This window comes from Schistocerca serialis, chromosome 10 (genome assembly GCF_023864345.2).
Source record: "Schistocerca serialis cubense isolate TAMUIC-IGC-003099 chromosome 10, iqSchSeri2.2, whole genome shotgun sequence".
NCBI classification, from domain to species: Eukaryota; Metazoa; Arthropoda; class Insecta; order Orthoptera; family Acrididae; genus Schistocerca; species Schistocerca serialis.
In genome coordinates this window covers 71434182-71451023 of record NC_064647.1, presented here as the reverse complement: position 1 = coordinate 71451023, position 16842 = coordinate 71434182, and the positions used below count along the sequence as shown (strand labels likewise).

At 42.9% G+C, this 16842-nt stretch overlaps 1 protein-coding gene across 1 annotated transcript in view; it reads left to right on the top strand.

The window, feature by feature from the left end:
* The window catches only part of LOC126424549 (uncharacterized), a 129067-nt gene that overhangs the window by 34443 nt on the left and 77782 nt on the right, over positions 1 to 16842 (top strand). The window contains exon 3 of the mRNA XM_050087296.1: positions 9915 to 10066. Coding sequence (XP_049943253.1) covers positions 9915 to 10066 — 152 coding nt within the window. The remainder of the gene's footprint in view (positions 1 to 9914; positions 10067 to 16842) is intronic.

The window sequence follows — 16842 nt, the reverse complement described above, 5'->3', positions numbered from 1 at the left end:
AGTATTCTCCAGTAACTGTTTGGCCAGTGGGGAGATAATTTAGAAACAGAACCCCCTTCGCATTCCAGAGCAATGATGCCACGACCTTTCCCGCCGAAGGAATTGCCTATGTTTTCTTTGGTGGCGGAGAATCAACATGTTTCCACTGCTTTGACTGTTATTTTGTCTCTGGCGTTTCATCTGTGGTCACAAACCGGTGTAAAAAATTTTGTTCGTTTCTCCTAAAACGGGCCAAACATTGTTCCGATGTGTCCATTCTCATGCGTTTTTGTTCCAGCGTCAAGAGTCGCGGCACCAATCTAGCAGATTTTTTCATTTATAAATAAAATATTTGCCACCTTTTGGCTGGTCTTCGACCACAGAATCGAGACGCACGCACTGCAGTATTTCTCAAACGATTTTACAGAAACTATACAGTAAAAAAAAGTTTTTGTTTCACTCATAGCTTTATATGCAAGGATCATGATGATGCGCCCATCATTTCGTTAACGGTCATAGTTATTGTGATACTTACATGGAAGTAACACACTGCGCGAAATTCGAAAAAGTTTGCAATGAAAAATGGATGTCGCTATGGTTTTGCGTCTTGTAAAAATTACATAATATATTGCTGCGTATGAAATTTCGCTAACATATCGAATTCTTCTTAAAACTTGGGTGGAGGTCTCTATCTGTCACGAACCTCTAGAAAGTTGATCTAATGTAGCACAGTCATTTGTGATCGCACCACGTCTGCGATGAATCCAGAATGAAATATCCACAAAATTCTTCATATTTCATAAACGGTTTCAAATGCTCCAAACGGCTCTAAGCTCTGTGGGACTTAACATCTGTGGTCATCAGTCCCCTAGACTTAGAACTACTTAAACCTAACTAACCTAAGAACATCACACACATCCATGCCCGAAGCAGGATTCGAACCTGCGACAGTAACAGCAGCGCGGTTCCGGACTGAGGCGCCTAGAACCGCTCGGCCACACGTGCCGGACATAAACGGTTTGAGATATCGAAATGAGATTTTGGCAAATGATAGCACAGAAAGAGGATGGTATTTTTTCCATTCGGTTATTGTGCAAAAGTTGATTCTCTGCCATGTTATTCCACTAACTACAGACTTACTCGATGAAAGAATGTAATGTTTAGGGGCCATCAATAGCAGTTGAAACGAGAAATGCTATGACTTTTGGAGCGACATAAGCCTCTATACGTTTATTTTTTTCGAGGATGTGCTTTTTCGATAAAATACTGACATTACTTTTCCTCAGTTCCACACTTAAACTTAATAAGTCACTGTTTAGAATTCTCTCGCAGTTGCCTCTGCACATGTTGGACGGGTGACACTGTGTATACTATGCTGTGCTGTGGCAAAATAAGCAAATTTTAACATGGCAACCAGAGAAATGTGTCAAGTTTTACTCAAAATTCGCTTCTGTGAAAGGTACAAATGATTAACAAGCCAAGTGAAAATAAATCGCTGTGTTTTCAGGGGAATTCTTTTTAGAAGCAGAATTAATACACTACTGGCCATTAAAATTGCTACACTACGATGATGACGTGCTAGAGACGCGAAATTTAACCGACGGGAAGAAGATACTGTGATATGCAAATGATTAGCTTTTCAGAGCATTCACACAAGGCTGGCGCCGGTGGCGACACCTACAACGTGCTGACATGAGGGAAGTTTCCAACTGATTTCTCATACACAAACAGCAGTTGGCCGGGCGTTGCCTGGAGAACCGTTGTTGTGATGCCTCGTGTAAGGAGGAGAAATGCGTACCATCACGTTTCCGACTTTGATAAAGGTCGGATTGTAGCCTATGGTGATTGCGGTTTATCGAATCGCGACATTGCTGCTCGCATCGGTCGACATCCAATGACTGTTAGCAGAATATGGAATCGGTGGGTTCAGGAGGGTAATAAGGAACGCCGTGCTGGATCCCAACGGCCTCGTATCACTAACAGTCGAGATGACAGGCATCTTATCCGCATGGCTGTAACGGATCGTGCAGCCACTTCTCGATCCCTGAGTCAACAGATGGGGACGTTTCCAAGACAACAACCATCTCCACGGACAGTTCGACGACGTTTGCAGCAGCATGGACTATCAGCTCGGAGACCATGGATGCGGTTACCCTTGACGCTACAGCAGAGACAGGAGCGCCTGCGATGGTGTACTCAACGACGAACCTGGGTGCACGAATGGCAAAACGTATTTTTTTCGGATGAATCCAGGATCTGTTTACAGCATCATGACGGTCGCATCCGTGTTTGGCGACATCGCGGTGAACGCACATTGGAAGCGTGTATTCGTCACCGCTATACTGGCGTATCCCCCGGCGCGATGGTATGGGGTGCCATTGGTTACACGTCTCGGTCACCTCTTGTTCGCATTGACGGCACTTTGAACAGTGGACGTTACATTTCGGATGTGTTACGACCCGTGGCTCTACGCTTCATTCGATACCTGCGAAACCCCACATTTCAGCAGGATAATGCACGACCGCATGTTGCAGGTCCTGTACGGGCCTTTCTGGATACAGAAAATGTTCGACTGCTGCCCTGGCCAGCACGTTCTCCAGATCTCTCACCAATTGAAAACGTCAATGGTGGCCGTGCAACTGACCCGTCACAATACGCCAGTCACTACTCTTGATGAACTGTTTTATCGTGTTGACACTGCTTGGGCAGCTGTACCTGTACACGCCATCCAAGCTTTGTTTGACTCAATGCACAGGCGTATGAAGGCCGTTATTACGGCCAGAGGTGGTTGTTCTGGGTACTGATTTCTCAGGATCTATGCACCCAAATTGCGAGAAAATGTAACCACATGTCAGTTCCAGTATAATATAGTTGTCCGATGAATACCCGTTTATCATCTGCATTTCTTCCCCCGCCTTAACATTCACAGAAAATGTGAGCCCAGGGTAGAGTTTAGAGCGGCACTTCCCCTGCGGCGGCTGCCGCAGCCCCACGCGTGCCCTGCCCACTGCACATCTGCCGGTCGCGGTACTCTGCGCGACGTGTTCCACTTGTGAGGCGCAGCTGACACCACGAAAAGGGCAACACTACTGACAACCAACAAACAACAAAAGCGTTGATTTCGTAATGGTCAGCCACTTGTCCGCGAAAATTCACTATTTGTAGAAACAGTACAAGGAAATTTGCAATTTTTCATACCTAGCGTGTATTTAGATATCACTGTAGGTAGTGGGGCCGGGCGTGGTAACTACGACGATAAACCATCACTCGCACTTCTGCCACTTACTATGAATACTTTTATTCTCACAGCGTATGCGCAATGCGTCAAGCAAAGAGCGCGTACTACAGAGAACTGATCTGGCAAAGATACAGCTGTTCGTGCTGTGGTAGAGCAGCCATATTATTGGGGGTAGGGGAGGGGGGGGGGGGGGGTACAGCCAGTGGTACTACGTCCCGACATCACAAAATCCATCAAAGACGATCTGAGAAAAGCTGACGCCGTGGCAGCGTATAATAAAGGAGTTTGCCGCGCAGGATTAGCCGAGCGGTTTAAGGCGCTACAGTCGTGGACTGTCCGGCTGGTCCCGGCGGAGGTTCGAGTCCTCCCTCAGGCATGGGTGTGTGTGTTTGTCCTTAGGTTAATTTAGGTTAAGTAGTGTGCAAGCTTAGGGACTGATGACCTTAGCAGTTAAGTCCCATAAGATTTCACACTTTTTTTTTTATACATAAAGAGACAGTGTGGCGGATTGGAGGCGCTAGGACTCACTCGGCAGGCAGAACAACACTAACGAGAAAAACTTCACACAAGCGACGCTGCGGCAAGTGAAATAAACAAGAACCTTCGTGCCCGGCACTCGAAGCGGAACTGTGCTTATTAGACAGAAATGCCAAACATTACACGACCGCAGCACTACAGTCAGTGTTGCTGACGAACGACAGAAGTCCATCATTATCGTAGATAAAGATGAGACTTAAATGTCTCGGGGAAAATCGCTGTAAGATCAGCTACGGTATACGATTTTCCCATTACGTCCAGTGTCGGGGTGCTATTCCAATTATGGAGAGCCCTGTACGGGGAAATTAAGATGAAGGTATGAGCTGAAGTTTGTGTTGGAGAGGGCAGTGGACTTGAGTAGTTCGTGTAGAACTGCTGGCCATAGCGCTGTGGTGGGGTAATGGTTAGCATCTCTGCCTTAGTAAACAAGGAGATTTGGGTTCGCGTGCCGGCCGTGGCAAGAATTTCAGTTCCTTTCTTCAGCTTCCGTCATTATCGTAGGGAGACCTTTTTCTTTCGAATTTGTTCAATTAGTGAAACGTACATTTTCTTCATGTTGTCAGAGAGGAAAACTACGTATTTCGTTGATTTTTGATGAAGCACTTGTTTACATATACGAAATGATCATTCACCCTAGCAATTTATAGGCTGGTTAGTAAATTATTTAAAAAATTAGTTGAGTTAATACATCCAATAGGAATAGCAATGTTTACTAGTGCAGTACTATTGTAATTCGAATGTAGTAAATGTTTATTGATATTCTGCAAATATCACTACGAAAGTGCACTTGAAAACATCCGGACTCAAGAAGCACTGAAACTTCCTGGCAGATTAAAACTGTTTGCCAGACCGAGACCGAGACTCCCGAGTTCGAGTCTCGGTCCGGCAAACAGTTTTAATCTGGCAGGAAGTTTCATATGAGCGCACACTCCGCTGCAGAGTGAAAATCTCATTCTGGAAACATGCCCCGGGCTGTGACTAAGCCATGTCTCCGCAATATCCTTTCTTTCAGGAGTGCTAGTTCTGGAAGGTTCGCAGGAGAGCTTCTGTTAAGTTTGGAAGGTAGGAGACGAGGTGCTGGCAGAAGTACAGCTGTGAGGACGAGGCGTGAGTCGTGCTTGGGTAGCTCAGCTGGTAGAGCACTTGCCCGCGAAAGGCAAAGGTCCCGAGTTCGAGTCTCGGTCCGGCACAAAGTTTTAATCTGCCACGAGGGCTCTGAGCACTATGGGACAACATCTATGGTCATCAGTCCCTTAGAACTTAGAACTACTTAAACCTAACTAACCTAAGGACATCACGCAACACCCAGCCATCACGAGTTCTGCCACGAAGTTTCATATCAGCGCACACTCCGCTGCAGAGTGAAAATCTCATTCTGTCAAGAAGCACTGTTCCTGCATTTAACACGACGCCGGAGACTGAGACATAATTTACACTAGCTACTTTCCTTTACATCTTGTTGAGAGGAAATGAGTTGTATTTATTCACAAAATTACATGTTGCTCAAGAGCGTGCAAATGCTGAAGATATTTGGCGCATTCAATCACAAACAGTTGTAGCAAAACTGTCTACGTCCATTGCTGCGTCGCTTCTCACAATTGCAAATTTAAATTTCATATAAGTTGGGAAGGAAAACATAGGTACAAAGAAGGTAGCTGCGAAGAAACCATTGGTAACAGAAGAAATACTTCAGTTGATTGATGAAAGGAGGAAGTACAAACATGTTCCGGGAAAATCAGGAATACAGTAATACAAGTCGCTGAGGAATTAAATAAATAGGAAGTGCAGGGAAGCTAAGACGAAATGGCTGCAGGAAAAATGTGAAGACATCGAAAAAGATATGATTGTCGGAAGGATAGACTTAGCATACAGGAAAGTCAAAACAACCTTTGGTGACATTAAAAGCAACGGTGGTAACATTAATAGTGCAACGGGAATTCCACTGTTAAATGCAGAGGAGAGAGCAGATAGGTGGAAAGAATACATTGAAAGCCTCTATGAGGGTGGAGATTTGTCTGATGTGATAGAAGAAGAAACAGGAGTCGATTTAGAAGAGATAGGGGATCCAGTATTAGAATCGGAATTTAAAAGAGCTTTGGAGGACTTACGGTCAAATAAGGCAGAAGGGATAGATAACATTCCATCAGAATTTCTAAAATCATTGGGGGAAGTGGCAACAAAACGATTATTCACGTTGGTGTGTAGAATATATGAGTCTGGCGATATAACATCTGACTTTCGGAAAAGCATCATCCACACAATTCCGAAGACGGCAAGAGCTGACAAGTGCGAGAATTATCGCACAATCAGCTTAACAGCTCATGCATCGAAGCTGCTTACAAGAATAATATACAGAAGAATGGAAAAGAAAATTGAGAATGCGCTAGGTGACGATCAGTTTGGCTTTAGGAAAAGTAAAGGGACGAGAGAGGCAATTCTGACGTTACGGCTAATAACGGAAGCAAGGCTACAGAAAAATCAAGACACTTCCATAGGATTTGTCGACCTGGAAAAAGCGTTCGACAATATAAAATGGTGCAAGCTGTTCGAGATTCTGAAAAAAGTAGGGGTAAGCTATAGGGACAGACGGGTCATATACACTATGTACAACAACCCAGAGGGAATAATAAGAGTGGACGATCAAGAACGAAGTGCTCGTATTAAGAAGGGTGTAAGACAAGGCTGTAGCCTTTCACCCCTACTCTTCAATTTGTACATCGAGGAAGCAATGATGGAAATAAAAGAAAGGTTCAGGAGTGGAATTAAAATACAAGGTGAAAGGATATCAATGATACGATTCGCTGATGACATTGCTATCCTGAGTGAAAGTGGAGAAGAATTAAATGATCTGCTGAACGGAATGAACAGTATAATGAGTACACAGTATGGTTTGAGAGTAAATCGGAGAAAGACGAAGGTAATGAGAAGTAGTAGAAATGAGAACAGCGAGAAACTTAACATCAGGATTGAAGGTCACGAAGTCAATGAAGTTAAGGAATTCTGCTACCTAGGCAGTAAAATAACCAATGACGGACGGAGCAAGGAGAACATCAAAAGCAGACTCGCTATGGCAAAAAAGGCATTTCTGGCCAAGAGAAGTCTACTAATATCAAATACCGGCCTTAATTTGAGGAAGAAATTTCTGAAGATTTACGTTTGGAGTACAGCATTGTATGATAGTGAAACATGGACTGTGGGAAAACCGGAACAGAATCGAAGCATTTGAGATGTGGTGCTAAAGACGAATGTTGAAAATTAGATGGACTGATAAGGTAAGGAATGAGGAGGTTCTACGCAGGATTGGAGAGGAAAGGAATATGTGGAAAACACTGATAAGGAGAAGGGACAGGATGATAGGACATCTAAGACGTGAGGGAATGACTTCCATGGTAGTAGAGGGAGCTGTAGAGGGCAAAAACTGTAGAGGAAGACAGAGATTGGAATACGTCAAGCAAATAATTGAGGATGTAGGTTGCAAGTGCTGCTCTGAGATGAAGAGGTTAGCACAGGAAAGGAATTCGTGGCGGGCCGCATCAAACCAGTCAGTAGACTGATGATCAAAAAAAAAATAAAATAAAAATAAAAATAACTGCTCAAATTCGCTCATGAGGCAAACAGTTGTAGCAAAACTGTCTACGTCAATTGCTGCGTCGCTTCTCACAATTGCAAATTTAAATTTCAAATAACTGCTCAAAATCACTCACTGAGGCTGCGTTGAGAGTATTTGTAATCCTGCTGAAAGCGACGGTGTGAGGCTGAGCTCAGTCGAATTACGCCAAGTTCGACGCTTCGCACACGGGAAGCGCTGCTGTCAACTCGCGGCCCAGACACTGTCTGCAGGATTACCGCGCTTCAGCTCCCCGGAATGACTCGCCGCCAGGAGACACCCCTGCCGAAACCCGTACGACGGGAAGACACGGAAAGCGGAGAGGACGGCGGTCTGCGGCTGTCGCTGCCCTCCGTCACGTCTCACACGGCTGCGTCCCAGTTTGATCCGAGAGAAACACTCAGAATTAAAGCTTGCCTCAAGTATACATCACATTACAATAACTTTACATTCGTCACTGTCATTTTGTGGCCTCTCTAGACGTGAAATACACATTATTACGTAAGATATGAACGAGAATCTTGCTCACATTCGGTTTTTAGCACACAGAAAGTACGCTAAGTAAAGTTGTTGTTGTTGTTGTTGTGGTTTTCAGACCAGAGACTGGTTTGATGCCTCTCTATCCTATGTAAACTTCTTCATCCCCAAGTACCTACTGCCGCCTGAATGTTTCTGATTCTGCTTAGTGTATTCATCCCTTGGTCTCCCGGCCGGCCGGTGTGGCCAAGCGGTTCTAGGCGCTTCAGTTTGGAACCGCGCAACTGCTACGGTCGCTGGTTCGAATCCTGCCTCGGGCATGGATGTGTGCGATGTCCTTAGGTTAGTTAGGTTTAAGTAGTTCTAGGGAACTGATGACCTCAGATGTTAAGTCCCATAGTGATCAGAGCCATTTGAACCATTTGAATCTTGGTTTCCCTCTACCATTTTTACCCTCCACGCTGCCCTCCAGTACTAAATTGGTGATCCCTTGATGCCTCAGAACATGTCTTACCAACCGATCCCTACTTCTATCAAGTTGTGCCGCAAATTCCTCTTCTCCCCAATTCTATTCAATACCTCCTCATTAGGTACGTGACCTACCCATCTAACTTTCGGCATTCTTCTGTAGCACCACATTTCGAAAGCTTCTATTCTCTTCTTGTCTAAACTGTTTCACTTCCACACATGGCTACACTCCCTACAAATACTTTCAGGAAAGACTCCCTGACGCTTACCGTAAATCTATACTCGAAGTAGCAAATTTCTCTTCTCCAGACAGGCTTTCCTTGCCATTGCCAGTCTACACTTATATCCTCTCTACTTCGACGATCATCAGTTCTGTTGCTCCCCAAGTAGCAAAACTCATCTTCTACTTCAAGTGTCTCATTATCTAATCTAATTCTCTCAGCATCACCTGATTTAATTCGACTACATTCTATTATCCTCGTTTTGCTTTTGCCGATGTTCATCTTATATCCTCTTTCCAAGACACTGTCCATTCCGTTCAACTTCCCCTTCCAGGTCCTTTTATGTCTCTGATAGAATCAAAATGTCATCGGCAAACCTCAAAGTTTTTATTTCTTCTCCATGGAATTTAATTCCTACTCCAAATTTTTCTTTTGTTCCCTTTGCTTCTTGCTCAATATACAATATACAAATAAAGTCATACGAATACATGTGGCAAGCTTAGAAAGAGCATCCCTCCGCCCTCCACTCATTTGTGCTTTTAGATTTCACATAGCGTGTAGCATTTGATTTTTATTTAGCAATTTTAGCAATCCCCATTTGCATAAACAATGAACTAATGATTAAATACAATTAAACTTTTAATATTCGTCATCTGGAATAGCTAGTAACTGAACTGGATAACTCATACTGCCTTTCTATTACATTCAGCCGTGGCAAATTCAGAATAATGACACATTTCCCCTACGATACTGTTATAAAATCGGCTGTACTTTAAGATTAACTAATAGAAAAGAAATGTGACTTCTATAGTTTTTACTGACACTCTCAGCTTTCATGTGACAGCCCATATTCTATGGCAGTTAAAACAGTAGCCATTAATTTTCTATTGCCTGTCACAATATCCATAATCACAAATATTGGTAACTCTTCTCATATTTATTGCAAAAGAAGTTCGTATCGTCGACACAATTTCCGTCGTGTCTTTGTTTCTGTTTCTGTGTATTTAGAGGGCGGCAACAGTCGTACTAGAATCAGCTCTCTGTAGCTGCCAGTATATGCCTCAGGCCGTAGTTTCCCCCACCACTTTGCGCTGTTCTTGCCTGCTCAAGGCTCGCTGCTGCTTTAAGTAAAACACACCAGCATCCCCTCATCAGCTCGTAATTTCATTTAAGACAATTTCATTCGATGTCATTTCATTTCCGAAATACTTGAGGTAAACGGCTTAGCTGAGGCAGAAACTATGTATTGGGTAGAACGAAGTGAAAATTCATTTTTGAAACAGATATTATCCACTATAGCTTGATAGATTAATTTACACTAGCCACTTTCCTTTATAGCTTGTTGAAATAAAATCTCATGTAATTGTATTTGTTTATAAAAATACAGGATACCCAACATCGTGCACGTGCCGAACACATTTCGACGGAGAAGACGCTTTTTCTCCTCCATCATGTCTTGCAGAAGCGCTAGTTGGCTCATCTGCGTCTTTATGGCAGTAGCCATAGCAGCTGACTACAGTGGCTTGAAGTCCACGACAGGTAAAAAATTTACTTTTTTCAATTGATACACACTGAAGCGCCAAAGAAACTGCTATACGTATGCGTATTCAAATACACAGATATGTAAACGGACAGAATAGGGCACTGCGACCGGCAACGCCTGTATAAGACAAATGTCTGGTGCAGATGTTAGATCGGCTACTGCTGCTATGATGGCAAGATTTAGGTGAGTTTGAACGTCACGTTACAGACGGCGCATAAGCGATGGGACACAGCATCTCCGAGGTAGCGATGACTTGGGAATTTTCCCGTACGACCATTTAGAGAGCGTACAGTGAATATCAGGAATGCAGTAAAGCTTCAAATCTCCGACATCGATGCGCCAGGCAAAAGATCCTATAAGAACGGGACCAACGACGACTGAAGAAAACCGTTCAAAGTGACAAAAGTGCAACTCTTTCACAAATTGCTGCAGTTTTCAATGCTGCACCACCAACAAGTGCCAGCGTGCGAACCATTCAACTACACATCGTCGATATGGGCTTTCGGAGCCGAAGGCCCACTCGTGTACCCTTGATGACTGCACGACACAAAGCCTTACGCCTCGCCTGGGCCCTTCAACACCGACATTGGACTGTTGATGACTGGAAACATGTTGACTAGTCGGACAAGTCTCGTTTCAAATTATATCGAGTGGATGGACGTGCACGGGAATGCAGACAACCTTATGAGTCCATGGATCCTGCATGTCTGCAGGGGTCTGTTCAAGCTGTTGGAGGCTCTGCAACGGTGTAGAGCGTGTGCAGTTGGAGTGATTGGGACCCCTGATACGTCTAGATGCGACTCTGACAAGTGACATGTACGTAAGCACCCTGTCTCATTATTTGCATGCATTCATGTCCATTGTGAATTCCTACGGATTTGGGCAATTCCAGCAGCACAATGCGGCACCCTAGACGTCCTGAATTGCTACAGAGTGGCTCCAGAAACGCACTTCTGAGTTTAAACACTTCCGCTGCTACGAAACTCCCCAGATATGAACATTTTGGGCATATGTGGGATGCCTTGTGACGCACTGTTCGGAAGAGATCTCCAATCCCACGTACTCTTACGGATTTATGGACACCCCTGCGGGATTCATAGCGTCAGTTCCCTCCAGCACTACTTCCGACGTTAGTGGAGTCTAGATGCGATTGTGACAAGTAACACGTACGTAAGATTCTTGCTTCAGAACTCTGCGTTCTCACAGGGGCTATCTACAATATTAGTAGCAGTTTCTTTGGCTCTTCAGTATATATCCCGGTATGATAATGATTAACAGATTTATAGTAAATGAAGCTCAGCTTGGATTCAGGACAAATGCAGGAACCCGCGAGGCAATACTGACCCTACAGCTTCTCATAGTAGATACGTTAAGGAAACGCGAACATATGTTTAAAGCATTTGTATAGTCAGAGGAAGCTTTTGACAATGTTGACTGAATGCTCTCTTTGAAATTCTAAAGGGGGCAGGGGTAAAATACAGGCTGCGAAAGGCTATTTAAAATTTGTACAGAAACCAGATAGCAGTTATAAGATTCGAGAGGCACGAAAAGGAAGCAGTGGTGGTGAAGCGACTGAGACAGGGTTGTAACCTATCACTGATGTTATGCAACCTGTATGTTGACCAAGCAGTAAAGGAAACAAAAGAAAAATCTGGAGTAGGACTTAAAATCCATGGAGAAGAAGTAAAAACTTTGAGGTTTGCCGATGGCATTGTAATCAGATGAACGGAATGTACAGTGCCTTCAGAGGAGGATATAAGATGATCATCAACAAAAGCATAACGAGGATAATGGAATGTAGTCGTATTAAGTCAAGTGATGCTGAGGGAATTAGATTAGGAAATGAGACACTTCAAGCAGAAGATGGATTTTGCTATGTAGGAAGAAAAATAACTCATGATAATTAAGCTGCGAAGGATAAAAAATGCAGACTGGCAATGGCAAGAAAAGCGTTTCTGAAGAACAGGCATTTGTTAACATCGAGTATAAATTTAAGTGTCAGGAAGTCCTTTCTGAAAGTATTTTGAAAGGAGTGTAGCAATCTATGGAAGTGAAACATGGACAATAAATGGTTTAGACAACAAGAGATCGAAGCTTTTGAAATGTGGTGCTACAGAAGAATGCTGTAGATTAGACGGGTAGATCACATAACTGATGAGGAGGTACTGAATAGAGTTGGGGATAAGAGAAATTTGTGGCACAACTTGACTACAAGAAGGGATCGGTTGAAAGGATACATTCTGAGGCATCACCAGTTTGGTACCAGTGGAAAGCAAGGGGACGGGGGGGAGGCGGGTAAAAATCATAGAGGGAGACCAATAGGTGACTACTACAGTAAGCATATTCTGAAGGATGTAGGTTGCAGTAGTTACTCGAAGCTGAAGAGACTTGCACAGGATAGAGTATCATGGAGAGCTGCATCAAACCAGTCTTTGGACTGAAGACCACAACAACGACAGCAGTAAGTGATATAATACAGGTCCAATATTTTCTCATTGAGATTTATGTGAATTTCTTTTTTAGGATCATATCATGCGGTCACAGTCAATAGTTTAAGAATCGACAATCCTGAGAAGTATTTACTCTCCATTTTTCTTAGAGACATTTTATGGTTCAAGATATTCATTTGATGCTGACTTATCTCATTAGGTTAGTCTTACCTCTTGATTTAACGACTTCTTTGCCTACAGTCTAATCACATTCTAAATGTGAACGAACTGTAGAACATCATTCACTTTCAGTATATCACTGCTTTTGATGATGTACACTACACTAGCTGGGATGACATTTACTTACTCGTTGTATACAATTTCCATAGATCATTACAGCGAACTCGTCACTGAGAATTACGTGTGCAACCGATGTCAGTATAGAACGTCAGCAAACAATAACACTGAAGACGCTACTGTCTTACGAACGCAGTGCTAACATTCATGCATTGCGAACTCTTCCAACATTACGGTTGCGCATGTATAACCTATGCAGTGACCCCATAATAAGCACCTTAAGTACACAATAATTACATAGCCAAATTGAAAATACATAGCTGATAACGGCAATAATTTATTTTGCACTGTTGTTGTTGTTGTGGTCTTCAGTCCTGAGACTGGTTTGATGCAGCTCTCCATGCTACTCTATCCTGTGCAAGCTTCTTCATCTCCCAGTACCTACCGCAACCTACATCCTTCTGAATCTGCTTAGTGTAGTCATCTCTTGGTGTCCCTCTACGATTTTTACCCTCCACGCTGCACTCCAATACTAAATTGGTGATACCTTGATGCCACAGAACATGTCCTACCAACCGAGCCCTTCTTTTAGTCAAGTTGTGCCACAAACTCCTCTTCTTCCCAATTCTATTCAATACCTCCTCATTAGTTATGTGATCTACCCATCTAATCTTCAACATTCTGCTGTAGCACCACATTTCGAAAGCTTCTATTCTCTTCTTGTCCAAACTATTTATCGTCCATGTTTCACTTCCATACATGGCTACACTCCATACAAATACTTCCAGTCGCGACTTCCTGGCACTTAAATCTACACTCGATGTTAACAAATTTCTCTTCTTCAGAAACGCATTCCTTGCCATTGCCAGTCAATCCTCTCTACTTTGACCGTCATCATTTATTTTGCTCCCCAAATAGCAAAACCCCTTTACTATTTTAAGCGTCTCATTTCCTAATCTAATTCCCTTAGCATCACCCGACTTATTCGACTACATTCCATTATCCTAGTTTTGCTTTTGTTGATGTTCGTCTTATATCCTCCTTTCAAGACACCGTTCATTCCGTTCAACTGCTCTTCCAAGTCCAGTGCTGTCTCTGACATAATTACAATGTCATCGGCGTACCTCAAAGTTTTTATTTCTTCTCCATGGGTTTTAATACCTACTCCGAATTTTTCTTTTGTTTCCTTTACTGCTTGCTCAATATTCAAATTGAACAACATTGGGGAGAGGCTACAACCCTGTCTTACTCCATTCCAACCACTGCTTCCCTCTCATGCCCCTCGACTCTTATAACTGCCATCTGGTTTCTGTACAAATTGTAAGTAGCTTTTCGCTCACGGTATTTTACCCCTGCCACCTTCAGAATTTGAAAGAGAGTATTCCAGTCAACATTGTCAAAAGCTTTCTCTAAGTCTACAAATGCTAGATACGTAGTTTTGCCTTTCCTTAAATCTCTTCTAAGATATGTCGTAGGGTCAGTATTGCCTCACGCGTTCCAATATTTCTACGGAATCCAAACTGATCTTCCCCGAGGTCGGCTTCTACCAGTTTTTCCATTCGTCTGTAAAGAATTCGCAGTAGTATTTTGCAGCTGTGACTTATTAAACTGATAGTTCGGTAATTTTCGCATCTGTCAACGCCTGCTTTCTTTGGGATTGGAATTATTATATTCTTCAAGTCTGAGGGTATTTCGCCAGTCTCACATATTTTGCTCACCAGATGGTAGAGTTTTGTCAGGACTGGCTCTCCCAAGAATGTCAGTAGTTCTAATGGAATGTTGTCTACTCCCGGGGCCTTGTTCCGACTTAGGTCTTTCAGTGCTCTGTCAAACTCTTCATGCAGTATCATATCTCCCATTTCATCTTCATGTACATCCTCTTCCATTTCCATAATATTGCCCTGAGGTACATCGCCCTTGTATAGACACTCTATATACTCCTTCCACCTTTCTGCTTTCCCTTCTTTGCTTAGAACTGGGTTTCCATCTGAGCTCTTGATATTCATGCAATTGGTTCTCTTTTTCTCCAAAGGTCTCTTTAATTTTTCTGTAGGCAATATCTATCTTACCCCTAGTGAGATAAGCCTCTGCATCCTTACATTTGTCCTCTAGCCATCCCTGCTTAGCCATTTTGCACTTCCTGCTTCATTTACTGCATTTTTATATTTTCTCCTTTCATCAATTAAATTCAATATTTCTTCTGTTACCCAAGGATTTCTATTAGCCCTCGTCTTTTTACCTACTTTATCCTCTGTTGCCTTCACTACTTCATCCCTCAAAGCTACCCATACTCCTTCTACTGTACTTCTTTCACCCATTCCTGTCAATTGTTCCCTTATGCTCTCCCTGAAACTCTCTACAACCCCTGGTTCTTTCAGTTTATCCAGGTCCCATCTCCTCAAATTCACACCTATTTGCAGTTTCTTCAGTTTTAATCTACAATTCATAACCAATACATTGTGGTCAGAGTCCACATCTGCCCCTGGAAATGTCTTACAATTTAAAACCTGGTTCCTAAATCTCTGTCTTAATATTATATAATCTATCTGATACCTTCTAGTATCTCCAGGCTTCTTCCATATATACAACCTTCTTTCATGATTCTTGAACCAAGTGTTAGCTATGATTAAGTTATGCTCTGTGCAAAATTCTACCAGGCGGCTTCCTCTTTCATTTCTTACCTCCAATCCATATTCACTTACTACGTTTTCTTCTCTCCCTTTTCCTATTATCGAATTCCAGTCACCCACGACTATTAAATTTTCGTCTCCCTTCACTATCTGAATAATTTCTTTTATCTCATACATTTCATCAATTTCTTTGTCATCTGCAGAGCTAGTTGGCATATAAACTTGTACTACTGTAGTTGGCGTGGGCTTTATCTTGCCCACAATAATGCGTTCATTATGCTGTTTGTAGTACCTTACACGCACTCCTATTTTTTTTATTCATTATTAAACCTACTCCTGCATTACCCCTATTTGATTTTGCATATATGACCTTGTATTCACCTGACCAAAAGTCTTGTTCCTCCTGCCACCGAACTCTGCTAATTCCCACTATATCTAACTTTAACCTATCCATTTCCCTTTTTAAATTTTCTAACCTACCTGTCCGATTAAGCGATCTGACATTCCATGCTCAGATCCATAGAATGCCTGTTTTCTTTCTCCTGATGACGACGTCCTCTTGAGTAGTCCCCGCCCGGATATCCGAATGGGGGACTATTTTACCTCCGGAATATTTTACCCAAGAGGACGCCACCATCATTTAACCATACAGTAAAGCTGGATGCCCTCGGGAAAAATTACGGCTGTAGTTTCCCCTTGCTTTCAGGGGTTCGCAGTACCAGCACAACAAGGCCGTTTTGGTTAGTGTTACAAGATCATATCAGTCAATCATCCAGACTGTTGCCATTGCAACTACTGTAAAGGCCGCTACCCCGCTTCAGGAACCAGACGTTTATCTGGCCTCTCAACAGATACCCCTCCGCTGTGGTTGCAACTGCAGTACGGCTATATGTATGGCTGAGGCACGCAAGCCTCCCCACCAACGGCAAGGTCTATGGTTCATGGGGGGGAGGGGGTGGGGTATTTTGCACTCGTGTTTACAAATTCACGAATGGAGTACAAGAAGCTATCATACAGGAAGAGTTGCATTTAGGTAATGCCTTCTCTGTTTCTGACACATTTGAGTCCAGTCGGTACAGAATTGTGGTACCATTACATCTAAAGTCTTCATTCGCCAGCGGCAGATTTTCGTGTCTGTAGTATGTGCCGTTACTGTGGCTCACGTGGACTTTTATTTCATATACATCAGAGTTCGTGACAACAATCCTGATAAATTGTGAAACAATGTGAAGAATTCTCAACTGTTAACAGAATCTTTCGTCGATTCTTGGTAGAACTACATTATAATAAATGAAAAGCACCATTTTGCTTTTGTTTATCTGTTCTTTTATAGAACAAAAGCAAACTGCTGCTTTTCATTTATTAATTCTCAACTGTCTACACGATTCGCAACAAGAGGTCCTTGGACTTATTTTA